Source organism: Corvus kubaryi, unplaced genomic scaffold (assembly GCF_017639235.1).
Source record: "Corvus kubaryi isolate FWS band 111438036 unplaced genomic scaffold, C.kubaryi_AGA036_p1.0 76, whole genome shotgun sequence".
NCBI classification, from domain to species: Eukaryota; Metazoa; Chordata; class Aves; order Passeriformes; family Corvidae; genus Corvus; species Corvus kubaryi.
In genome coordinates this window covers 3888368-3914361 of record NW_024582063.1, presented here as the reverse complement: position 1 = coordinate 3914361, position 25994 = coordinate 3888368, and the positions used below count along the sequence as shown (strand labels likewise).

The 25994-nt window shown below is 40.8% G+C and overlaps 1 protein-coding gene across 1 annotated transcript in view; it reads left to right on the top strand.

The window, feature by feature from the left end:
- The first annotated feature begins 107 nt into the window (after positions 1-107).
- NRXN1 (neurexin 1) overlaps positions 108-25994 on the top strand; it is a 516697-nt gene continuing 490810 nt past the window's right edge. Inside the window, exons 1-2 of the mRNA XM_042051442.1 lie at positions 108-177; positions 3830-5332. Coding sequence (XP_041907376.1) covers positions 4594-5332 — 739 coding nt within the window. The 5' untranslated portion in view covers positions 108-177; positions 3830-4593. The remainder of the gene's footprint in view (positions 178-3829; positions 5333-25994) is intronic.

Genomic DNA, 25994 nt, shown 5'->3' with positions numbered 1-25994 from the left:
CCCCCGCGCAGGTAAGGCGCGCCCGCAGCGCGGGCGGAGCGGCGCCGCGGAGGACCAGCCCCGCTCCGCCGCGGCGGAGCCGGTGGTGGCGGCGGTGGCGGCGCGAGAGGCTGGTGGGTTTGCGTGCGGCGTTGTGGAGAGGTGGATGGCGAGGAGAGGAGATGGTGGAGCGGAGGTGTAAGTTAAAGGTTGGATGCGGTGATTTATTGCCCCTTGCCAAGGCGGGGGGAGGAGGAGGGGAGAGGGGGTCTGCGAGACTTGAGCGATAAAATCAATCTGCTGCATGTTCTCCCTGGCGTGAGGTGCCGTGGTGAAACGCGAAGCCGGGGCAGCGATGGGATATCGCAATATTATTGTTATTTATCGGCGGCGGTCTGAAAGAGACGAGGGGCTTGTGCGGGAAGTGCATTGATAATTTGGGACATTTTCTATTGTGTGCCAGAAGAAAGAGGGCACCCGGCTTCTTCGATATGTGTTTGAAACTGTTCAGGTTCCTGCTGATGGTGTGCATTTTCGAAGGGGTAGAAATTATATCATAAGCATATTAAAATAAAGACATCTGCAGACTGGAAGAGAAGCAAAATCGATCATTCCAGCTGCTTAGGAAAGAATTTGATTCTAGAAATTACGTAGAAATGAAAGGAAAAGATTAATGATGCTGCTAAGTCTGCTTTTGAATTAGAGCGCTTCTCCCTTTGGCTGCAGCAAGGTTGTTTTTCAGATCCTTTTATTTCATCCTGTAATTTGTGAACTCTGGTCTTCCCCGCACCCAGAGACAATGCTCTGTATTTCATACAATAAGGATTCTGCCAAGGATTGTGCATGCCAACCGACCTGGCATTTATTAAGGATTTATTGACCTATGGGTGTCTCTCTCTCTCTCGTTTTCTAATTTGAAAAGGCTCAATCGGGGCACCTGTGACTAAATCATAATTTTTGAAGAATAAAAAATGGTTGTAAAGGGGTGGGGGAAGCATACGAATTCACTGGCGAGGCACTGAATGCAATAGCTACATTTATGTTGGTTTGTGCCTATTTCTCGCTACATATATGTGTGATCATGGATACATTGCTGGGAGGGATGCCTGGTACTTAAGAGCCAACTGAGATAGATAGATACTTAGATAGATATATGTTAATAAATTGTCCTCTTCCGAGAATGAAAGTGTCTCTCTGCTTTGGAAATGACTAGACAAGACTGTGCTGTTTATTGGCAGTGTGTGAATTATATCGGCAGTAATAAATAAGCAATTGTTGGGGTATTTTTTCCTTGGGTCTTTCTCCTTTCTTTTACAGTCTTTCCATCCCTCTCTGCCTTTTTCTTTTTTTTTTTTTTTTTTTTTATATTTCTTTTTTTTTTTCCCTTTTCCTCTTTTTTTTTTTTTCTTCTTTTCCCTTTCTCTTCTCCCCTCTTGCCGCCGCCTCTGCTGCTGTGTGTGTATGTGAGTGAGGGGGAAGGCAGGCGCTGCAGCCAGCGGCAGGCAGCGGGCAGGGATGCTCGCGAGGTGGGATCCCCGCGCGGCGGCTCTCCGCGGACACCTGTAGGGATCGCTCTGGCACGCACGGCGGCCGCGCACACACTCACACACACTCACACTCACACCGCGTCCTTGCCTGGCTCCCCCCGCCCTCTCCACCCCTGGTAGACGCCACGGGCTCCTGGCACCCTCCCGCTCCTGCGCTCCGCGCAAGAGGCGCAAACCCCTTCCGTTCCTTCCCCCCGCTCCTCCCGCAGCCGCGGCGCCCGCCCCGCACACCTTGCGCCCCCCTCCCCGCCGCGCCTCCCGCATTCCCTCCCCACCGCCCCTTCCCCCAAGGGACCAGCCCAGCCCCAGCTGCCCGGTAAGCCCCGCGAATACAACACACACACACACCGCGCCCCTTCCCCACGCACCCCGTCTCCACAAACCTCCCCTTCCCCCCTCATCCCCCCCCCCCCACACAGCCCCCTCCCTCCATGTCACCGTCCCCGGGCACGCACACCGTGTCTCACACCGCCAGCCGGCACCCAACTCCCCGCACCCCCCCACGCCCCCCAAATCTGCTCCATCACCACCTCCTTCCCCTCCGCCGCAGCGAGGCCCCGCGGCCGCCCGCACGTCCCCTGCCCTGCCTCGGCGCAGCCCCCGGGCTCCCACTCGAGCGCAGCCCCACGGCGGCGCGCAGGGGCAGCGGCGGGGCCGCTCCCTCTCGGGCGGGCGCGGGCAGCGGGCGCCGCCGCCCCGTCGGGCCGCGCAGGGCGGAGCTGTTCCGGGTGCTGAACGGGAGCGGCCGCTCGCGCGGTGCCGCACGCCAGCGGCGCCCCTGCCCGCGGCCACCGCCGCGCCCGGGAAGGCCCTTTGGGGAGCGGGGCTGCGGGGGCTCCCGCTGCCGGCCCTCCCGGAAGCTGGCGGAAGATCCCTCGGCTGGTAGCGGCGTTGCCAGAGGTGGTTCCCGCCGGGGGGCAGGGAGGGCGTGGGGAAAACCTGGGGTCTGCCTGCTGCTGGTGGGCACGGCTGGCCTCTGCCCGCGAAGTTTGGGGGTTCTCCTCTCCTCCCTTTTGCTGCTCTTGCCCACCTCACGTGTGACAAATAATAAAAATAATCGTGTTGACATTTAGAGGAATGAAATTAAATATAGAGAGAGTAGGAGGTGACTTAGCAGCTCTGAACGTGTCAGGTGCAGGCAGCTGAGGTGTGTGCCTGTTTTTAAAACATTTCTCCCTGGCAGGGTCATCTCTGCCTCCTCTCCCCCCACACACGCACGCACACACACACACACACCCCCCAGCCCAAAAGGGGGTTTGGCAGCAGCTCTGGCCATGGTATTGTGCCTGCCTAAGTGCTGCTGGAGAAGAAATGTAAGGGAGGGGAAGGGGAAGCGGTGAGTGAGGGAGGTGTTGGAGATCCTCTCTTCCATCAGGAGAGGTCTGCTAATACACAGCTTCCAGAAAAGATACAGCACCTTGGGGGAGAACAACAGCCTCTCCGCTGAAACGTTTTGGATGTAGAGACCTCTTCAGAGGATGAGGGTGAACTGTGGCACATATATAATTTTGAAAATAGGGGAGCTGTTCTCTTGTTGTTCTCTTAAATAAGGGCAGCTGAGTAAATATACATAAAATACTGCAACCCATTTCAGAGGACTAACACCTGGGATTAGCTGATCTACATTGTGAATAATGTCAACATCAGAGCTGGCTTGAATTGGATTTTCCCTGCCATAGCATTAGATATCAGCCCCAAAAGAAACCAGGTGGCAGAGAAAAAAATGTGGTTCGAAATTTTCAAAAAGCCTTCTAAGAAACCATTGCAATTCTTCCTCACCCCCGGAAAAATAAACCAGTAGGTGTGCCATGCATGGTGAAGCCTGTCAGTTCTTGCTGGGAGCTCAAGCCACTTTATTTTTTTTTGACCTGTGTTGGAAACAGCCAGAACTGGGCTTGGTAGCATTGTCTGTACCACTAGGACCCTGTAGCTTCACAGGTGATGGTGTTTTCGCAAATAAATCACAATAAAATAAGTTGCAGAATAACCACCACCTTTTCTGTTTAACATTGTTCTTGTAATAATAAAATGTACTACTGAAATATTTGACAGTTTTGGAAAGGTAAGTAGTTTACATTTAGATTATATCATAAAAATGTAATCTGAACATATGTGTTAAGATTTGTGTTTGGCACTTCAACCTATTATAATTTCTCAGTAACTCGAAAATTACAGCAGCATTTTCCTAACGTCCAACAGCAGTCAAAATAAAAAAATAATCTCAAATGTTACTGTTGATCAACTTTGTGATTTAACATGTTATTAGTTGTCATTTCTTATTATTCTGTTTCAATTCCTTGCAGATTAGAAACAAAAACAATAGAGGAAAATCACTCCCCTGGATCTTAGCCTTGGCCTTTTTCAAGCAAAGAGAAGAGGAGCTGTCAGGCTTTGCATGTCAAGTGGCCACTCGGCTGTTTGACAGTTTCTGGGTTTCAACCCCATTGGGATTGAGGCAGCTCAAGCAACCACGAGCGATGAGTCCTGTCGTCTGCTGACGCTGCTCTAGCACCATGGCAGACAGGCTGTGATATGACAAGAGGATCCATCCTAGGGAGGCAGCATTGGGATCAATAATTGGCTTCCTGGGAAACTACAGCTGGTGGAGAGGATGTAAAAGGAGGCGCGCATGTGCCAGGATATTGCTACAGCCTTGCCGAGCTGGTGGATCCACTTGGAGGAGAGTTTTGCCACTGATCTTGGGTTTTTTCCCGGTTTGGTAATGTTGGCTTTGGGGAAAATTTCTGCTGACTCACCCACCCCTGGACACCTTTTGCGGAGCGTGGCCGGCCAGTGAAGAGATCCAACGGCGCCTTACTCCCACTGCGGCTCCCCTCCGGTGGCCCCTGGCACCATCTTGTGCCCAACCCTATCCCGTGGGGCAGCTGCAGCCCCCCGCCCCGGGGAGTCCCCCACAGTGACCCCCGCACCCGGGGCGGGGGTGAGTGTGCCCGAAGCTTCCAGCGCGGCCAGCGCTCGGCAAGATTTTACCCTGTCTGCCGCCGGGGCCCCGGTGCCGCCCCCCGCCAGCCCTGCCGCCCCTCTCGCCCGCCCCAGGCCGCGCAGGATGGGGGCGGTGCTGGTGCGGCGCGGGGGCTGCCTGCTGCTCTGGCTGGCCCTACTGCTGGGCTGCTGGGCTGAGCTGGGCAGCGGGCTGGAGTTCCCGGGTGCGGAGGGCCAGTGGACCCGCTTCCCCAAGTGGAACGCCTGCTGCGAGAGCGAAATGAGCTTCAACATGAAGACGCGCAGCTCCAGCGGGCTGGTGCTCTACTTTGACGATGAGGGCTTCTGTGACTTCCTGGAGCTCATCCTCACCCAGGGAGGGCGGCTACAGCTCAGCTTCTCCATCTTCTGCGCCGAGCCCGCCACCCTGCTCTCGGACACGGCGGTCAACGACAACCTCTGGCACGCTGTTGTCATCCGCCGCCACTTCAAGAACACGACGCTGATCATTGACCGAGCCGAGGCCAAGTGGGTGGAGGTGAAGTCCAAACGGCGGGATATGACTGTCTTCAGCGGGCTCTTCTTAGGGGGGCTCCCGCCGGAGCTGCGATCGGCGACGCTAAAGCTGACACTCTCCTCCGTCAAGGACCGGGAGCCCTTCAAGGGCTGGATAACAGACGTGCGGGTGAACTACACGCAGGCGTCGCCGGTGGAGAGCCAGGAGGTGCGGCTGGACGACGAGCAGAGCCGGCTGTGCGCCAGGGACGACGTCTGCCTCAACGGGGGCGTCTGCTCGGTGCTCAACGACCAGGCCGTCTGCGACTGCTCCCAAACGGGCTTCCGAGGGAAGGACTGCAGTGAAGGTAAGGGGCCATTTCAGCTCGCCCCATCCCCCCCCTCCCCATCGCTCTGTGGAGGGGACGGGTCGGAGGCCAGGCCTGCATGAAGTTTCATCTGTATGAGTGGATCTTCCTCCCTCCCCTCCCTTTCCACCATGTCCCCGGCTCCCCTCTTCCCCACCTTCTCCTCCCTGTCTTCCACGTGTCTCTGTGGCCAACCATGGTGCCATCACTCTCCTGTTCTCTGCGAGGCTGGGCGAGAGGAGGAAGAGGATGTTGTTTGAGCGTCTTCTGGAGGCGGGGTGGGATTTGGGGTTGTTCTGGGTAAAGGAAAGATGGGTGCTGGGTACCGGGTGTCACCCAGATGGCAGGGGGTGGCGTCATGCTCGGTGGGAGCTGAGGGAGGGGATGTGCATGCTTATTACAAGCAGCTGGTGGTAATTAAGTTGGGGAGCAGGGAAAGTGATGCTGGGAATAATTGAACTGGATTAAGTGCAAAGATGACCTGGGTCTGATTTTCTAGGGTAGAGGAGACCCAGAGTCCACTTTGTATTTGCCTCTGCTATGTCATTGAAATAAAATCAGTGATTTATTTGTTAATTCCTTAAATTGTTGCCGGGGAGGAAGGAGATTAAACAGAGTATTATTTTTTTTACATGAATGTGAATGGTACTGCTTTGCAACATATTTAGCAATTCACCATGCCAGTTAGATAGGGAGAACACAAAAGGGCAAGGGGGAAGTACATACTTCAAGACCACAAAATGACTGAATAGTTTTACCAAGGAAGAGGGAACCTAGAAAAACAGCAGTTTCCTTAATCTCATCTACAAATAAATCACTGGATAAAATATGGCTCGTATTTAGTGCCCATTGTTTTTGGCAAATGGAAAGAATGTAAACATTTACTTTGCAGATGCATGCAGGAATCTTGTTTTTATTATTTTGTTAGTAAATGTACCATTGCTTGCAGCTCCTTAGACATAGAGATTACATATGTTGTGTACTTAGAGCAGGACGTAAAGGTGTATAAATGAATAGAAGCAAATTTATCAAGGGAAAATATGATTATCATGTCAGAATTGGAGAGCAAAGACCTAAGTTTAAAATGTAAAAGGTAAATATAAATAAGATATTATCAAGGCCAAATTAAGATCTTCACTGAGTGGCTGCATGACATTTATGGCTGAATAATTTGCCTTTAGCATTTCTATCAGATTTCACTCATTATAAGAAAGAAAACATCATTTGTGACTGTGCTTTATTATGTAACACCTTCTGTCCTTAGTGTCAATACTCAAAACACTAGTCATTCTGTATCCTGTTTACTTTATCAGCTGTTTATCTCTCATCTGCCATTCGTGAAAAACTCAAACCCTATTAACACTTTAAAGAAATTTTTAATAGGAGCAAATAACAGTTTCAGAAAATAATCATTTGTACTTTCAATTGCACCCATTCCCAGAAACTGTCAAATGAAATATCTTTCCTGTTAGGTAAACCATCTCAATGGATTTAGTATTTGGGTGTCAATTTTTAATGTATGATACTACATAATACATAGGTGTATGTACAATATTGAATTGTCTTAGCTTCTCTGAGTTAGGCCCTATTATAAAAAAAAGAAAATTATGAGATGTAGCAGCTTTGTTAAAGCAATAATGGTAATTTAAATGCTATTAATACTATTATACATTTATATGCCCTTTACACTAAAACATAGTTTATTTATTTGAAGTTATTTTGATCATGTAATACTTATGTGAAAAAGTTCACATAATTGCATGTAATATCAGTCAGATAAATTCTTGCCTTTACACAGTAACAGGTTCAGTAACTATTTTTAAGGAACATTTTTATGTTTAGATTGAATGTTAGTGAAATACATGTCTATATTTATATTTAGTGAAAATTGTATGGAACTTTTAAGAAGATGACTCTCAATATTTAGAACCCCCACCCCCAATTAAGGCAAAATGCTGACTTCATTTAAATGCTAGTGGTTTTATAAATTATAATGGTGGGATCAAGATTCTCCTCACATGTCCCTTGACTACTGAGAAGCCTTATAAAATAATAGCAAGATTTATAATTTTAGCATAAAGTATTCAGATTCTGATTTAATTTGAAACAGGAGGCAACATTTCCCCTGACAGCAACATAAATGGAACTACATTGCAGTTTCTACCTGTTAATTGAGAAAAGGTAGCAACTGACACTTTCATCAGTCAGACCTTGATGAAGGGATTAGAATTTACTCATATGTGCTGGCAAAGATATTGAATTATTATAAATTATTTAATATTCTAAGAAACAGAAAAGGCAGAAGGACAACTAAAGCCTTTATATCTGCCAGGAAAGAAACCTTGGCTTCTGCTGTTTAGTTTTTTGTAGCCAACATAGACTGTATGCTGTTGAACTTTGATCTTTTGTTCCCAGAATGTGTAAATTTCCCTCAAGCCTTAGAAAGACACTGCCATTACGAGAGGATCATCTCAGACTGCAATTATCTGAAGGGGTCTTTTGAGTTTTCACTCCTACCCTTGTTTTGGTTATTCGTTTGAAAATGATTTTAGATGGGAAAGCCCCCCAACTTTCCATTTTTATATGAAATTGTAGCCGCGTGTCCTAGTTGATACCTTTTCTTAAAGGTGAAAGATGGTCATTAAATTCTGTTTTGCTAGGATTTTTTTTTTATAGATATAAATTTTTTTTGTCTTGGATTTGTTGTTGTTCTATATCTCTGCAGTATGGTAAAACACAGAGCTCCACAGTGTAATGAGGAGTGTAGGAATTAATATCAACAACAACAAAGAAAACCTTTTCAAAATTTTCTACCCTGACTTGCACGTTTAGGAATTAAAAAGTAATAGATTTAGAGTCAAAGTTTCAAGTCTTAATTTTTAATTCTCAATTTTTAATACAAGTTCAATTGTTTTCAGGAGAAAATCTGGTGGGTTTTTTTCCCATATTTTCATCTTTGAAAAGATTATTAATAGATTCCTGAAGTATTTTTTCTTTTCTTGTAAGGATGAATTTCAACCAAGTTTTGGGTTGCGTTTTTTGCTTTGTTTTTTTGTTTTTTTTTAAACCCATAGTAATATAAATTATTTCCAGTAGGCTTAACTGGTTTTATATCTGTCTAAATCAGGAGTAGCTTCATTTATGTTTTCTGAACTACACCACTGTTTGAACAGTGCAAGCTAGGAAAGAACCATTCAGTCATTCCCTTTGTTCTGATAGGGAACAAATTCTCTTCAATGGGAGCTTTAGCATAAATCACAGAAAAGGGCTGGAATTTTGCTTAAGTGTCAAGGATGTGCAGTCCATAGCAAAGAAAAATACAATCTCTAGCTGTTCTCTGGTTGATAAGTCCATGAGTAAAAACAGTACAAGAGCCTTCTAAAAGAGAAAATCAAATCTCTCCTTTGTACTGAAGAAGGCAAGGGTATATTATTGCACATAATAATAGTGACTCAGTAGAAGGAAAAATACTCAAAATTATAATAAATTTTATTAGGAATAAGACTAGCATTGAAATAAGCCCTGATTGCCATATCAATTTTCTGATAAGTTTTTGACATGTATTTCAATCTTCTATTCAGAGAAAATTACAATATTTCCTGGAATTACTCAAATTGGTATGGCCTGATTCTCTGATAAGGGGAGATTTTTATTAAAAACATGGACTTTAAAGTCAGATTTTTAATGAATTAAGGCAAGGTCCTAGAAGGTAAGGAGAATATGTGATTCATATCAGTGAACCTCCATATTCTTCTTGTAGTTTTGCTCCTTAAGTTAAAATTTCAAACCAAAAACACCTCTATTATGCCTATCAAATGAATAAAACAGTGACCTTCTGTCTTTAGAAAAAAAAAAAGCTATAATATCATTTATATAAAAATAACCTTGTCCAGTATCCTGTCTGAGAAAATAAGCAGATAGCTCTAAAAGAGGTAGTAAAATACACAAGATGCATTGAGGTGGGGGAAGTTTCTCATTGATGCTAACTTCTTGTCACTCCATACCCTTCTGCTTTTCTATATCTCTAACTTTAAAAAGGTGCAGACAGGATTCTTTATCTTTTTAAAATATAGCTTCCTGGCTTGCCTCAATATTAGCATCTATACAGCCAATTGCTCTGTGGATTCAAACTATTCCTCTTTATAATATGTTGTATTTTAACTGTTCCACTGAGTTTCTGGTTTCTGAGAAAAATGAGGACTGTTCATGCAGCTGTTCACTGTAAGAGATACTCTTCCTTGTCAGATATTCAGAAGTTGATGCCAGCTATGGTTTGAACTGTGAAAGTGATTTTTGAGGAAGTGAGTTCCAGATGTCTCAGCCAAGCCAGCATTTAGATTTGTTTGTTTGGGTTCTGAATATACTACATCAGTCTTTGTTGTATTTCCTTTTGCATGTTAACTTTTAAAAAAGTCCTCCAATGTTTATATCTCTTTGAAGTTTTTGGATATTTTAATCAATTTTATTCTCTTTATGCCTTGAATGAAACATTTAAACTTCTGTTGGCATTAATTATCTATTGCAAGTTGCATGTTTGAGTGAGATGTCGTTGAACTCATTGCCTATAGTCAGCCTTAACAGAGTAGTCACCATGGTCTCTATCTGTCGCGGGTTCGGTTTGTAACCGGGCGGAAACACCAATTTAGTGTAGTGGTTTGGTCCAAAATACTCATTACTGTTTATCTGCTGTGAGATAAGAGTTAGGAGAAATGCAAAACAGGCACCAAACTTGAAAGAATATAAAGAAGTTTATTAACAGACCTAAAAGAAGAAGGAAAAAAAATTATACCACCTTCAGAACTCTCCTCCTCCCCCCACCTTCCTCCCTTCTCCCACTGACAATGTGAAAAGACAACCCTTAAGATGTTCAGTCTGTTTACCACTTCCATAATAACCTTGTTCAGTCCATTTAGAAAGAGAAGTCTCTTCTTGCTCATGCTATGAAAACATTATCACAACGAGACAGCCACCCACTTCCAAATATTGTTCAGTCCATTTAGGAAGAGGAGTCTCTCTGCCTGCGTGTGAGTCCTTTCCCCCGACTTGCAGCTTTTCCCGCAACTGCTTTCGAGGGTCCACTCTTGAAGTTTTCTGGGGTACAATTTTAAGGTTGAGCCGTTCAGAAACAAAAACAGAGGCCCTTCTCCTTCCCTGGGAGCAAAGGGTCTTCATCATCTTCATCTTTAGGACTATCTCTGGGAGCATCTCTACGGACTGAGGTTTTCTCCTTTCCCGTTCGGAGCAAAAGTCCTCATCTGGTTCATCTCTACGGACTGAGGTTTTCTCCTTTCCCGTTTGGAGCAAAAGTCCTCATCTGGTTCATCTCTCCCTGTCCAAACTTCTCATGAAATTACAGCTGCGTCAGCATCTGCCTATCTCAGCGCAGGTGCTTTTGCTTACGAGTTGAACACTCCACCCCCCATATCTTCATGAAATTACAACAGGATACTCTGATATATCATAGCTTCACAACAGAATTTCAGCTTTAAGCATCTCCTCTCTCTCTTCCCTCAGGTTTTCAGCTCTTCATAGCAATAAAAGGGTTAATCTCACCTCGGCCTTGCAGCTTTGCAGCTGGAATGTTGAATTTTTCTTATCGCAGTGGAGAGGGGGGAGAGCCGAGCCGCTCCGGCTGCCCACGGCAAGGCAGTGGGGGGGGGTTCCATGGCTGGAACAGGTCCATGGCTTCATGATGGCCGTGGCCCGGCCCGGCCTGGCCCAAGCAGGGCCTGGCCGGGCCCGCTGGCCCCCACACGGGGCCCGCAGCCACCTGTCCCAGCGCCAGAAACGAGAGAGAGCTTGGAGGGGGAGTTTGCCTATTCTTAAATGTGGATCACAGAGGTGATCACAACTTTAAGTGGCTTAGAGAATTGTCCATATTCAAACTGGCCAGCTGATAGGTTCTGTCAGTTCCCAGAGGAAACTGTAAGCACCCCTTAGCAAGGACGTCCCTTCCGGGACTACGCTTGCTAACCTATGACACTATCCCTCTTGAATCCTAGCTAAATATACTTTGTACTAGAAAATACTGTGAACAAAACTTGCCTTTTTGATTTTTAGCTACATTTATCTACATGATCTGTATTTCTTCTGCATGCTGAATTTCTTGTCAGTGCCAGTGGCCACTGAGGTGATGTTGGTTTAGAAGGAGGGCTAGAAATGCACCAGAGATTGTACTGAGGTTCTTCATATTTACAAATTATGTCAATAATTTAACAATAATGATTTCATTTTATTTAATATTTTTAAATGGTGACTTTGTTGTCAGAGTAGAATCTTGAGAGCAGATAGTCAAGTAATCAAAAAGTCATTCAGGACTCTGTTAAATCTGTGCCCTTCACATTTAGTCATATGAAAACACAATCCTTAAGTCAGTTTAAAGCACAAATTTGCATCATTTTCCTAATGAAATTTGATATATTATTTTGTTTGCCGGGATTCAGCATTATAGGATATTGATTTCAATATCTTCCTCATGTAAAATCACAGGAATTTAAATACTGTTTCACTGGTAATTAGGAGTTGGGAGTCTGTTTTATACTATGTTCTAAGGAGGTTTCATGTCGAGTATTACTAATCCCTTCAAAATGCTGATATTGAAATGCTTCCAAAGGACCACTTACACTTACAGACTAGATCTTGGTACTCCAGGTAAACAATAGCTTAAATAGTGAAGTTGTTGTTTCCCTTTGTGCCTAGTTGAGGTTCTGGGTCCTTGTCAAATTTAAGTCTATATTGGGAATTATAGACGCTAATATGCTAGAAGAATTTATATCTAGCTAGCACCATAGGAATTTGTGTCAGATTGGTCATATTCATTCAGAATTTCAAAATAATATCTATTAAAATTGTCCATGTTTTGATGTAATTGCACTTTAAGGCTTGCAGGCATTTTGGCCCAAATGTACTTGATCTTTTTTCACAGCTGAAGGTTGGCTCCCTGGCAGTCTTTTAACAGTAGATGCTAGCCAAGGATTTGTGGGATTTTACCCCATAATCATTACTGACCTAACAGATAGGAATGGGGAAACAGGCTGGCAATTAAAATGAGTTCCTGATAGAAATAGGTTTATGTAGGGGCTAACATTAATATGGTCAGCTTGGAGGGCTCATGCTTCTTTTAGTAAACATATTGAAGCTGGTTGGTAACTTAAAACAGAGAACATCATCTATGACAGCTGGTGAGGGGTCAGTAGCTCTGACCGAGGAAGCTGTGACCGGTCCGGAGAGATGGTCCCAAAAGGAATCGTCTTCCCGTGGCCCGGTGTCTTCCCTCAGCTGCTGGCCAGGAGGGCCTGTGCAGAAGCTGTCAGCTCTTTAGTGATTGTCAGCTCGTGATTTCAGCTCAGCTCTGCAGGGCAGCCTCCAAGCCAGACCAGAGAGAGATGAGAGGCCCGTGTAGCTGTCCCACACAAAGTAGCTTTATTAGTCTGGCAAAGGGGAGGCCAGGGATGAGCTCTCTCTCTGCCCTCACAGGGGCAGGGGCTTTATAGGGATATGGGGGTGGGTGTCAGAGGGTAAAGGCCAATGGGCTACAAAGGATCTGCACAGGGTCTCCCAGAGGATTCTGGGTTTGTCTTCTTCTCACCATAACTGAAAAGTGGTTGCCTTTCCAGGGGAGTTCTGCTGGGAGGTTTAGGCACTCTGCTTATCTCAGCAGACGTCCCTCCAGGGCGGGGGCTGGGCATACCCCACAATCATCAATCTCTCTTGGTGAACTTAATATGATGTTTTATGCACCAGAAGCTTGGTGTTCCTTTTAGAAAGCATGAAACCATACCAGTTTCTGGAAAAATGCTCTGTCCAGTTTGTTGTGCTGTAGTTAAAATTTGTGTACCTTCATAAACACATGATTTACAGATTAGTGGAGGGCATTCTGAGGTGTTTAATACCTTTGTGAACCTGAGGACTAAACTGTAAAGACCAAACATACTTCTTTCAGGGAATGATTGGTTAGGGTGTAACAGACATACCTTTAATTGTGTTCTTATATATAGAATTGACTAGCAAAGTCAGGGTAAATAATACTTTATTGCCTTTATTTACTTCTACGCTGAGCTAGGATCATAATTTAGTCTCCTACAAAAGATGTGCACTTTCTTGAATGGCAGTTTCTCCTTTTGTACTGTGGTGACTGTATCTTGAGTGTATCACAAGCACTTTACTAGACTGGATTATATTGTCGTGTATGCAGAACTCAATTTTTCAGCTCAGATGCTCCTCTGCCAAGCTAGAAAAGTTGTATGTGGTGATTTCATGCAAATGTGTAGCCATTCTTCTGGAACTTGGAGTAGAATCAGTAGGATCAATGAGTGCTTCAATGCACAAAATACTTGCAGTAACTAATGGAGTAAGGAAGTAGGAAAACCTGCAAGGTTTTGATAGGACATTGCTTTCTCAGTGACCCAACCAGTTCACAGCTCTTTTCCAGTTTTTTTCCCTCCATATGTAAAGTTAAACTACTCCATACAGGAGTTTTTGGTAGGATTTTTTCCTGGTCTTCAGGTACTTGAAAGATCAGAATTCCTGTTAGGGATCTAGTAGGGAAAGTCATGACTTGAAGCTCCCTTTACTGTTGTGCAACCACGTTAGTCTACAGAACTGATTATTGTTAGTTGGCTTTGAAGGTCTTCCTACTGCCTATCCATAGCTTAGTGTTCAGAATAGTGTGTTTTTTTCTTGCTTTTTTGTCTGCCATTGTTCTGACTAGACACTGGAAATGATGCAGCTTGTCTCCTGCCAGCCACTTCTCCTTTGAAAATTCAGCTCTTCTCACAGTCACAAGAGTTCTCATCTTCTGCAACATTTCACCTATATAAAAGTCATCCTTATTACTGTAGAGGGATCCTTATTACTGTAAAAGGATCTAGGATTTAATGTCTGAGGAGAGTGAAGAACTCTTGCTCCCAGTCAAAGACCACATAATTTTTTAGTGTCATTCTCTTCCATTTTCAATGAAAAATCTGGGGGTGAAAGTGAGAGGTGGCCTCAGTTATTCCTTGTTTGAGCTTGTCAAGAAATGAGACAGAGGTAGCTGGCAGCTGTCTGCAAGAACAGGATTCTGTGATGAGATTTTAGATTTCTTTAATGGTATGGAGTGGATTATGAATCTACAATTGCTTAGCTATAAGCAACAGATTTGGCACCTTTTAGATATCTGAAAAAAACTGTGTTCTGTTTTCATTTTCCACTGGAGCCAATTTGAAGTCCCATTGACTCAAGTTTGGAATTAGGGCAAACCTAATAACCTGCTGATTCTGAACTTATTATTCAAGTAGGAACATGAAAACAGAGAGAACTAGGGCAAATTAAACAACCTGCTGATTCTGCCTGCAGTATTCGTCTGGGAATGTCTATAGAGAAAATACTTTTCATAAATTCTGATATTTATTGCCATGATGATCATCACTATAATTATTCATTAATTTAATATGTGCCTTATGAACCATGCTGGAAGAGTGAAGTTATATGAGTAATTTTGTCTTACATTTAAGACTCTCTATGATTTGAGGGAAAACCTGGTTTCCCAAACAAATGGATGGTGCATTCACTGGAATCACATTTGCAGTTGCTGCCACTACAAGCTGTGAAACAGTGGATTTTGCCTATGGAAGTGTTACATCCCAACAATGCTACACAGGCGTGCAAGTCACGGATTCCTTTTAGACTGTGCCACATTGCACAAGGTCTTGAAATGAGAACATTTGACTTTTTGGTGATTTTGTCTAGAGAAAGGGCTTTGTCTTGCTTAAAGGCAGAGAAACTTGATGGATTCTTCCCACACTGCTGTCTTCTTGTAAATAAGTGAATGTGTACAGCCATTAAGGAGGTCACTGGCATTATACTATGCACTGGTGATGTATGTCACAGTTCCAAAGTTTCTGAATTACATCTTAATTTCCGATATAGAATGACCTTCATGTTGATCTTCTTTCTCTTTTGTGGTTTTTAGCTTTAACAAAAGACATTTAAAAATGACACTTTTGTCAAAGGAGGTATTTCCATTAAGAAAAGATTCCTTGAGAACGACTGCATGTATGTAATATAAATTATATGTACTTTCTTTTGAATAAGTGTATAGAAAATCACAGAATTAGTGAGTAGACATGGAGTGAAGATCTGTATCTCAATACTGTCATTTTCTTTAGAAGCTTATCCTGATTCTTCTGTGTTTTCAAAGGTGACAACAGGAATCTTCACACACATGTCAGCATTTGTACAATGGGTGTCTAGGGCACAGCCACAATGAATAGCTTTAGAATGAATGACGGTCTTGTAAAGATTATATTCATTGTTATTAAAAATGGGAGAATAGGGCCCTAATGCTAGAAAAAAAGTGCTCTTCAGCCTTTAAGGTTGTTATCTTTCCTGATTCTGGATCATGCAGGTGTGATAAAAGTGATATAAAAAATTTGGATTCCGCTGCTTGTTGCATAGCAACAGGCTTACACTTTCCAAATGTAAAGTTATTTGTACATTTTACATTTGTAAAATCAGACTCTTAACCTGGAAGGTCCAGGGACAGGAGTCAGAGGGGCAGGTGAGACACTGCAGCTCCTTCCCAGACTGCTCATACTGCTGTGTTTAAGCACGGTGATCTTCAGGTGATGTTCAGTGATCTCAGTCTGCTGGGGTGCACTGGTGCTTCACATGACATCCTCCCTCAGGACAGCAGTGGAATTTCTTCAGGAAGTTGCCAGGAACGTTGGTTCTGACAGAGAGATTAATAGTGTTGCGTGTTTTGAATTTGCTTTTTTTCCCATTTTTCCTCATCAGTGGAGAGACAGGTGAAAATGAAACTTAGAAAGCCATAGCTGTAAGTCACTTAATTCTTAAGACAATTGTGGCCTGATATAGGAAAGATTTGTAAACAGATTTTTAAGAACAGATAAATGCCTTCCTGCCACATCCTTCTGAGATGAATGTTGCTCAACCTCTTAGGAGCTGATTCTCTGTGAAGTTTTTTTTTTCTGTGATATTGCAGAAAAATAACTTCTGTGACATTATCACATTGCAAAGAACATGGGAGGGGATTTTTTGGAACATATAGTTTTTCAGAGATAAAATGCAGATGGTTGTTCAACATTAACAAAAGATTTGTCTGGTTTAGTTAAACATTCACTGAAGAATTCTGAATATAGATCTCACATTCTTACATAAAACATTCCTGACTTAAGTGTTATGAGGAAAACATCAGCATTTTCCCACTAGTTCCCCAGAAGAAGATATATTCAAATCACATTTTCTTTGTTGGCCCAAACCTCCGCTACTTTTCTGTGAACAATGTAACTGTTGTGGTAGTTTCCAGGAATTTCTTTGGGGTTCTTTTGTCACTGTTCTTGGTCTAAAGTACTTGAAGGAGCACCTAGGATTGAATTTAGCCTTGAACTTACTCTTTTTTTTTTTTTTTTTGCAGTGCAGCAGTTAAACAACTGAGTCTGGAATTACAGGAAGTTATGCAGTAATAATAAGCAGTATAGCACAGGTTTTATTTTTGTTTTCCACATTAAAAGTTTTGAAACCCAAAATGTAAAAAAATAATGTATCGGGTTGGAAGTTCTGAGAGAAATATTTTCACACTGTTTCCTATTCAAGTTTTAATAACAAAGAAAAAAATTCCCATGATAGAAAAAAGTTCAAGTGATAGAAGTTTTGACCTGTTATTCTTGTAAATCCACTGACAACCACATTCATGTTGACATCCAGAGATTTTACCTATTCTCTTAACATTGGGTGGATCCCATTCTCCTTTTTTAAGTATCACTTGAGTCTTTAAATAAGCAAAGTCTTTTTTGCACATTATAAATACCTACATCATTCAAGTTTGCTATTCCAGCACATATTACCCATTGTGCTACTGTGAGTCATGCTGGTGGATTTTGTAAATCTTAAACCATGAAGGCATCCCCAGTGAATAAAATTTCCTTCCAATTTCTCTCCTATTAAAAAAAAAGAATACAAACAGAAACATCCATTGCAGTCTAAGGTAACGGCACCACGGGAATTGAGAAGCAAAGCTGCCTTCAGTGAGTGGTGGCTTTAATCTCTTTTCTTTCTTGTGTTTAAGCATGGAATTTGTCCAGCCATTTTATTCACATTTGCATTAAAAAATAATAAAAAACAGTTAGTGATGCTATATCTTTTGTGATACAGGCACATAACATTCAAAAGCATGCTTCTAAGAGCTTAGTAATATTTAGTTATTTTGATTTTGCACTTTAATTTGGGCTCGTAGCTGCTTGAATAGTCTAAATATATAAAGTGAGATGGGTACAGGTTTTGATGTTACTCAGCTTTGCACTTCCTTAGCTTCCTCATCAGAAATCTGAAAAACTGTACATGAGTATGTCTGGGAAACTTGCCCTTGCCCAGTCTGAGCTCTCAGTGACTTAAACTAAGCTTTCAGCATTAGAGACGTTGATTACCCAAAGGAATTGGAAGATAAAAATGTTCTTAGAAATCATATATATTGTTCTGTACAGTATTTTTAAAATATTTTGCTCTTGTAGATTTTTCACATTCAGTAGCAGCTCTGTCAATTGATGTTTTAAAATAATTTGTTGCAGTACTCCTTTCTCATCTATGTAAATCAGGATTGATGTCTCTTGAATCTGATATGTTAAGCCATTGTAAAATAAGAGTAAAGTCAGAATCAGTTTAGGAAAAAAAAATCTTTCAACTTTATTAATATTAAAACACCCCAAAATGTCAAGAAATAAACAGGCTTAATCTTGCCCACTACTATGTAATGCTAGTTTGCAATCTGTATAGAAGTTCCCTTTTCCATTCAGATTTATAGAAACATCTTGCCAACACAAAAATGACTGGTGGGAAGCTTTGCCAGCTTGTCTCCCACACCTGTAGGTAACAATAAGTACTTTTTCCACTCTTCAGTTTTTCTGTGTTGTAGAGGTACAGTAAGAACTTGCAATGCCATTTTCCCTTACAAAATTATGAATTAATGGCTAAAAAATTTAATATTTTAACCCCACTCTGATCCTTATTGATCAGATGAGCTATCCTGTATTAAAATGCTTGCCCTTTGAAAGTACACTGCCAAGTGTTTTTGTCATCTGCATGTTTGAATCAATCTTTGAACTCCTTTTGTTCCTCTTAGACACCCATTTAGTGCACAGGTTTTTTTCTGCACAGCTCAGTATGGCCAGTTTGCATCTTCTCCAATCAACCTAAGTCTTCAGTGTCAGTCTAACATCCATGAACATGCTGCACTCAAAAGTTATGCTCTGAGAATTTTATAAATTAAAGCACTTGGAAGCTATGAACTGTCAGGACAAAATATACTGTGCACTTTTAATTTCATCTGTTTCTGGGTATCCATTATGAAACAGTCTTTAAGTACATGATCATATACCACTTCATCCTTGAGCTTTCTGCCTCATTTTCTGCATAGCCTGGATAATAAGTTCTTCAATATTTTGTTTTCTCCTCGATGTTCAGCTTTTAGCCCTGAGCCTTATTTATTGTCCATATTCAAATCCTTTCTCTGAAGAGAAATCGGTAATATTTCCCAGGCTTTTCTAAGGTTTTCATGGCTACAACACCTGAGCTGTTATGCAAATACTAAAAATTGCACAATGCCCATGTAAGAGGACAGATGCTATTATCTCGTTCGTAGAGGAGGAGTGAGGCAAGAGAGGCTGCAGGTAAAACCATTCCCTGAGTGCCCCTCTGAAGTTTTTCTGAGTACTTCACAGATAACACCACATGCTCTAAGCCTCCACTAACACTTCAAAGTGCAGCTCACTCTGTGTTCTGGGATATCCATCACAGTACTCTCTCCAAACAAATATTTGGAGCAACATTACGAATGACCACCCAGAAAACTCCTGTCTTTAAAACCCTGACCAAAATCACGTGGGGCTTTTAGGAGAGAAGGGGACAGAATATATTTCTTCATTCATCTCTTCTTGTTCTGAGGTACACCCCACTCCTTTTCAGCGAGGGCAGATGCACTGCTCACTGGCACAGCAGCTTTCTGTGGTACTCAGTCATTACTTATGGCTAAGAATAGTCCTCCTCTGTGTGCAGATCAAGTGAGGGAAGCTCTGGAGAGAATTGCATTAAACTGTGTAATTAAAGGCTGTATCTTACCCTATATGAATAAAGTAGATGGATCTCAGTTACTTAAGAAGCCTTATGTCTCAGAGCTGCTATTTTTGACTTTGCAACCTAAAGAACATTCTTTTAAGATAGTAAAATAGGCAGTGTGTATAATTTTTTTTTTTTTTTTTTTAGTTTTTAAGGCTCTTCTCCCACGCAGACATCCCAGCCCCAGCCATTGTGTTTTCTGCACTTGAATGAGGAAGCTGTCTTTCTGCAGGGCCCGTTCCAGCACAGAATTTGATGAGGGACTGGCACTTTCCCTGCTCCAAAACTGAGTGGCTGGATCTAGCACAGGTTCCAGAGTTTTGAATGGCAGGGGAGACCTGCTGAGGCTGAAGTTTAAGGTCTTTCAGGAGTTTACTGGTAAAATCCAAGACATCTCCACTAATGCTGTGCAAACACATTTTTGGGAAAATTTGCAACTTGAACAAAGTCTGCTGGGTTTTGAAGGGGTTGGCAAAAGGCTTAAATCTGAAAGTCAAGTTACTCCTGCCCAAATGGTTTTTATATTTCTGCTTCAAAATAAGAGTGAAGTCAAAAGGAATCAGAATAGAAATTAAACTTACTCAGAGTTCCCTTGGGGATATACTACTGTTAACATAAATGTCAGGTTTTCAGCTGAGATGGTTTTTTTGTGACTAAATCAAATACTTTTTTTTTAAGACTGAAAAAAGAAGACTTCCTTACTATACTGGGTCACTCTATTTTCATTAATTACTGTAATCAACATTCCTCTGTGGCAAGTGTGTCTTTTAAACAAAAGAATTAAAAAAGCCACATAAAAGTCTTACACAAAATTGTTTCAGTATATTTCAGTACTGTTTTTTCCAATGAAATGAGTTTTTAAAAATAAAATATAGACATAGTATTTGCAAGTCTGCCTATCAGTGTTGCCATTAAAAAAATGGCCTAAAATATTTCTTAAACTCTCCCTGCAAAAGCTTTATATAAGGAGCAGTATAGCCATAATAAAATATTCTGTACACAAGAGCCAAAAATGCAAGGTTAATCTTTGACGTGACCAGACAATATTTTTAAGATGTTTCTGTCTTTGTAAGAGCCACATTTATTAATATTCCAGGGCCTTTGAACACACCTTAAGTATTTTCCCTCCTCATTTAGAGATTGTTACTTTCTCTACTTGCAGAACTAGTTGCTCTTTCTTTCTCTGTGTGTTAAAAAAACTATGAAGATTAGAAACATCTATTTTCCCTTTTCCTTTCCATGATTTATCTTGTATGCACTATGTAACACAATGTAGTATTTGCCTGGAAAGAATACAAATAAGAAGCTTTTAGGGCAAGAGGTAAAGACAGAATAAAGTCACAGTCAAATTCCCAATAAATTTCTTTCTTATCACTTAATTCACAGACGGTCCCACTGTATTTGGTTGGATTATTTGTATGAGTAATTTTAGTCCCTTGATCCCCAGTATAATTTAATGTATGTATTATTTCGCTGCAGATAACCACACTTATTTTAATAATACAATGTGGCTGTTTACAAGCATATGATTATCTTATATGTTACCTCATGGTATTTTAATCATCCAGTGACATTTTCAGGAATATTAAATACTATTACTCCCACTGATTTAAATGGGACTATGTGTGTTAGAATGAGTAGAAAAGTTTTTAAAATAAAGAAGTTCAATAGTCAAAAAAGTATTAAAAATTATGGTTTAAGCAGAATCAGATACAAGCTAAAGTGCAGAATCATAGGTGACCAATGACAGTATTTATAATTTTAGAGTCACTATTCATGTTTTTACATATTATAAATGTCATGCCTGGTATGTAATCTAATTAGATTCATCTTTAGAAATGCCTTTTTTAATGGATAATAATGACCTTAAGCTCAGATGTCTGTATGTGTATAAATTTTCTTCAAGCTCAATATATGTGTCATTTACCACCTTTTTGTGGCATTTTCTGTGAAAGAATTGCAGTGCTATTTCTTTAGGAAAGCTTAAATTCTGCAGCAAAATAGTACCAGTCAGAAACCCGAGTCCTATGTAACATCCCTAAAGGCTGTTTTTTGCTAAGCAGTGAAGGGAGTATAATTTAATACACTCTGATTTTACTGTCATTTAAAATATGTCCCCAGCTCAGCAGTACTGCTCTGCAAACTTCTTTTTTTCCTTTTGAAACATAGAAGATATAGACCAAGAGTGAAGGAAAAGTTTAGTAGACCAGGGGGACCACAGGATATCAATAAAAATGTATTGACACTCCATCATCATTAAATCTACTACCTACACTGCTCAGACTTCTCAGACTTCTGTGATTGTTTACAGCATTCCTGCACTCCATAAACTGGCTAAAACCTCTGCTCAATTGAATGCATTTGTAGAAAACAGATTATCCTAAATGTAACTTTACAAAGACTCCTAAATTTAAAAAAAAAGATAATTAAAGAATTAAAGACAATACTTCCCTTATTAACCACAAGCATATCAATTTAACAATTGTTAATGTGCCATCTCTGTGATTTATGACATTAAAATTAAAAATTAGTAATTTTTGCTCTCTCAGCTACAGGAGAAGTGGGCATGTGACTCTTGCTTACATCTCTTCCAATTTCTGTCTGTATGGCTGTGATTGATTCCTGCAAGAATGAGTTATTACCAATGTTCTGACCAGAACAAAAATTATTTAAGGAATTTATTAGAGACATTAGGAAAGCTTTCAGTGATTTGGAAAATACTTTCTCTCTTTTAAAGGAGTTTTCAAACTATTTAAGGTAAAATTTGTCTCTCAATGAGCCTGTTAGCCTCATTGTACTGTATCTTAATGAAAACCATGAAGTTTTTCAGCTGAGGTTGGGAGCTGCACCTCCATTTTCTGTGAGTCAGTAGCATCACTTTTAAATCAAATCTTGGAAAACCTCTTTGTAACGAAATTTTGTAACTGTCAAAAATATTTCTGAGAGTTGCTTTCCTTTTCCCTGCATTCAAAAGAGGTTCCTGAATTTAATGATTTCTAAAGTTTTTTTCAGGTATTATCAATATGAGTTGGTGTTTTCTTTGACTTTATGCAAAAGACAGCCTGGAAAACTTTTGACAAAATAAAAGACCAGCAATATTGTTGAAGCAAACCTTTGGTAACCAAATAAGTGATATCAGGAAAAGAATGTAACAAAATGTAACAAAAATATCTGAAGTTTTATTAGACATTATAGTAATATATCAAGTTTCAGCAAATTATTGGTCACTGAGTGTGTTGTGCACTGCCTGTCTCTAAAGAGAGAGCAAAAGCCTCACCGTGAGTCTCATCCTGCACTTCTAACTGTGTTTTTTGTCTTGATAAGAACTGCATGGTACTTAATGTACAACCAGCTGCAAGTTCTCCTCCGAAATGTTGGATTCCTTCAGAAAATAATTTTAACTGTGATAGTCACCTTTTGCTCCTATGGTTTGCAGTTGGGTTTTGTTTTTGCAGAATTGTCTATAGTTGAGAAAAACTTATTATGAAACAAGCCTTTCTGGCTTTGGACCCAGATATTATTTCTTCTTTAGAAACTGGATCCTTCATAAATGATTACATCAGATGGAGGGTAGACATCTGGAAGCATAAAATGGGGGGAAAAAAAAAAAAGGAGAGATGAAGAACTAAGAAGTAATTAAGTACTGGAAATGGGATTTGGAATTGCACTTTTATTTTCACTATTCTATTACAAGTTCTTCATACATCTCAAGTATTTAATCTTCCTCACAGTTTTTCATCCCTAAAATAAGGTTAATAATATTCACTGTCTCCTCTACCATTCCCTGTCTTTTTTGTTTAGTGATGTCTGAGGTTTAAAAACAAATTTTGTTATATTTTTACCAATACCTGCTGCAAGAGAAGTGGATCCTACCTATGGTTTTAGATGTGACATATTTTACAAAATATTGAGCTGTAGTTGAGATACAAACATTGGAGCAAAAATTATGAATAAATTATTGTAATATAGGGTATTCCAGATTGCTTTAGGGGCAACTAAATTCCTGATTTGTTAATACATTTTGTTTATAAACAGATGTTCTTCTTTGGAATAACCATTTTGGGCCTGGTTTCTGGCTTATTGCTCAGAGTATGATATGAAAACAGGATCTATTGAGTAAAAACTGTTTATTTATAAATGTGTCCTTAAAAAACTTACCATCAAAAGAGTCTTAATTTATCTACTTTGCAAGTAAAAACAAAGATGCTTTTTAGAAATGAATCGAAAACCTCCTAGACTACATGTAAAATTGTATTTTATGGGAATAAATGTCAGCGGATAAGAATTTTCTTAGGTGAACTGCACTCTAATGGTACTTGCTGATGGTGTTGGATGAAGGATTTTAGAGCTTCCCAGCAGAAATCATTTTCAAAATGTCCTTTGCATCCTTTACAAGGATGTAAAGCTTTGTAGTGGGAAAGAAGTGTAAGAGAGAAACAGTGATTTTCCTTAATACCTGGTTAGGTGAAGGCTATTCTGAACAATACAGACTGATTCGTGGGTAAAGAGGGAAAAAAGCACTTTTGTAAGCTTCCAGATTTTGGTTCTTCTGCTCCTAAGAATTTGCCTACAAGCATAAGATGAATTTGTTCGGCTGTATTTGAATTGAAATGAAGATCTGATTTTCATCAATGTAATAATGGAATGATTCTCCTCAGGCAATCTTTGAAAGCAAGGGAATATTCTTTCTGATTTCAGAAATTTTTGGTTCAAGAGGTTTGGTTCTAACCCAGACTGCTTTAGCTCTTTGTCATGGAGTTTAGTTATATTGTTTTTCATGAAAAATATATCCAAATGTGTTGCTTTTACTAACAATTTATAAAACAGGCTATGCAGAAAGAATTCCAGTAAGATCTTTCTATGATGAAATAATGTTATGAGGGTTTCAAGGATATGTAGCTTAGATGACTTCAGCTATAATGTTTGATGTCATGGAGGTCTCATGAGGGTATCTTGAGATAGCAGTTGGACAGTAGATTAATAAGCATTCACTTGTTTTTCATGCACAATGGGTAGTTGTTTTTAAAAGGATGGATGGACTGTCCAAATGACCATGTGAAAATATGTAAGTGGGACTGAACAGACAGACCAGTTCCACATTGTTTGCTGTTTAGATGAAATGACCAGACAGAGTGTATGACACCTGTGTCATACAGATGTCAGATGATCACCTACTGAAGCATGCAAAATCTACAGAAAAAGAAAAGAACTGGTTAAACATACGTGAAAGGGAATCCTAGGTTGCATTCCAGTTCCCATGTTATTAGATATCATCAGGCATTAGAGAGCCATGCACAGCCACTGATGTGCCAGCTCCTTTCCATGGGGACATCTGCATGACACATTCGGCTGAACTGAACAGCCAAGCAAGGCTTGTAAATGGGATCACAAGGAAAGAGTGATAGGCAGAAGCTCTATCTAATGACACAGGCAGAATCCCAGAGTGAGCAATCCACGGTGATCACACCATGTTCTCAATTTCAGTTTGATTTTAAGCAGGATGACAAGGGGGTTGGAGAAAGCAAAGAACTTTGGCTAAATGAAATGTCAGCAAGTCTGTGTTTGCAGGAGGAAGCATGGAGAATTCACTCCCTGAAATCTGTGAGAGAGTGTACTGAATGTGGGAAGTCCTAATCAAAGGAGAAGTAAAGCATGTCTTACATGTTTAATCATTAATGGAATACAAAGAGGAAAACAATAATAGAACAGGTTACTCTGCACTGTTGAACAGATTACTGGGGTTTGAAATAATATGTTGTTGAGGAGAATAATATTGATATGTTTATTTTATCTTCAAAATCTTTTTAGTCTGATATTTCAATTTCACTAAGTAGTGAGTAAATATAGAATCTGTAGCTTTGAAGACCATAATATTGCTCTGTTCCCTCCACTGGAAAAAAAAAAGAATCTTTGTTATAATTTACAGATGTACTCAAACATGCTTTTAAATGCAAGTAGCCATAGCCATAACAAGATTTTATGAGTTTTTCTGGGCATGGAGTGTACTTACTCGCCTCTCATGATGTCTGTAGGAATTTGCTGACAAACTGATGAGTGCATCCCATTCCTTTCTCTTTCCTTGTCTTAGTGGTGTATGCTGCCTTTGTGGGATTGCTGGAGGTAGCACACACACTTCATGGAATAGTTTATGCTGTGTCTGATACACCATTCCAAGATAAAAAGTAAAGTACTCTTTGAAAAATCTTACTAATCTCTGGCAAAATGTTACATTCCCAAAATCTGAATAGTGTATTTTTTTAGTTGCTGGTAAGATTTGCATGTGCCACAAACCTGTTGCCACTTCTGATCAGCTGTTTTCACTGATGGTTTTGGACAAGAAATTGCAAGTACAGTTTCCTTAGTATAAAATATATATTTCTTTCGGGGCAAATATCTGAAAGTAATTTCTCCTCTGTATTTAATCCATTCTGCAAGGTACACTGAAGTGCAATTCTATTTCAGCAAACGATGACACAGCACTTTTAATTTGGGGGGGGACAGGGAAAAACATGCATTTTTATCCCACTGAAATTACTTGCTTGCAAAGAAAATG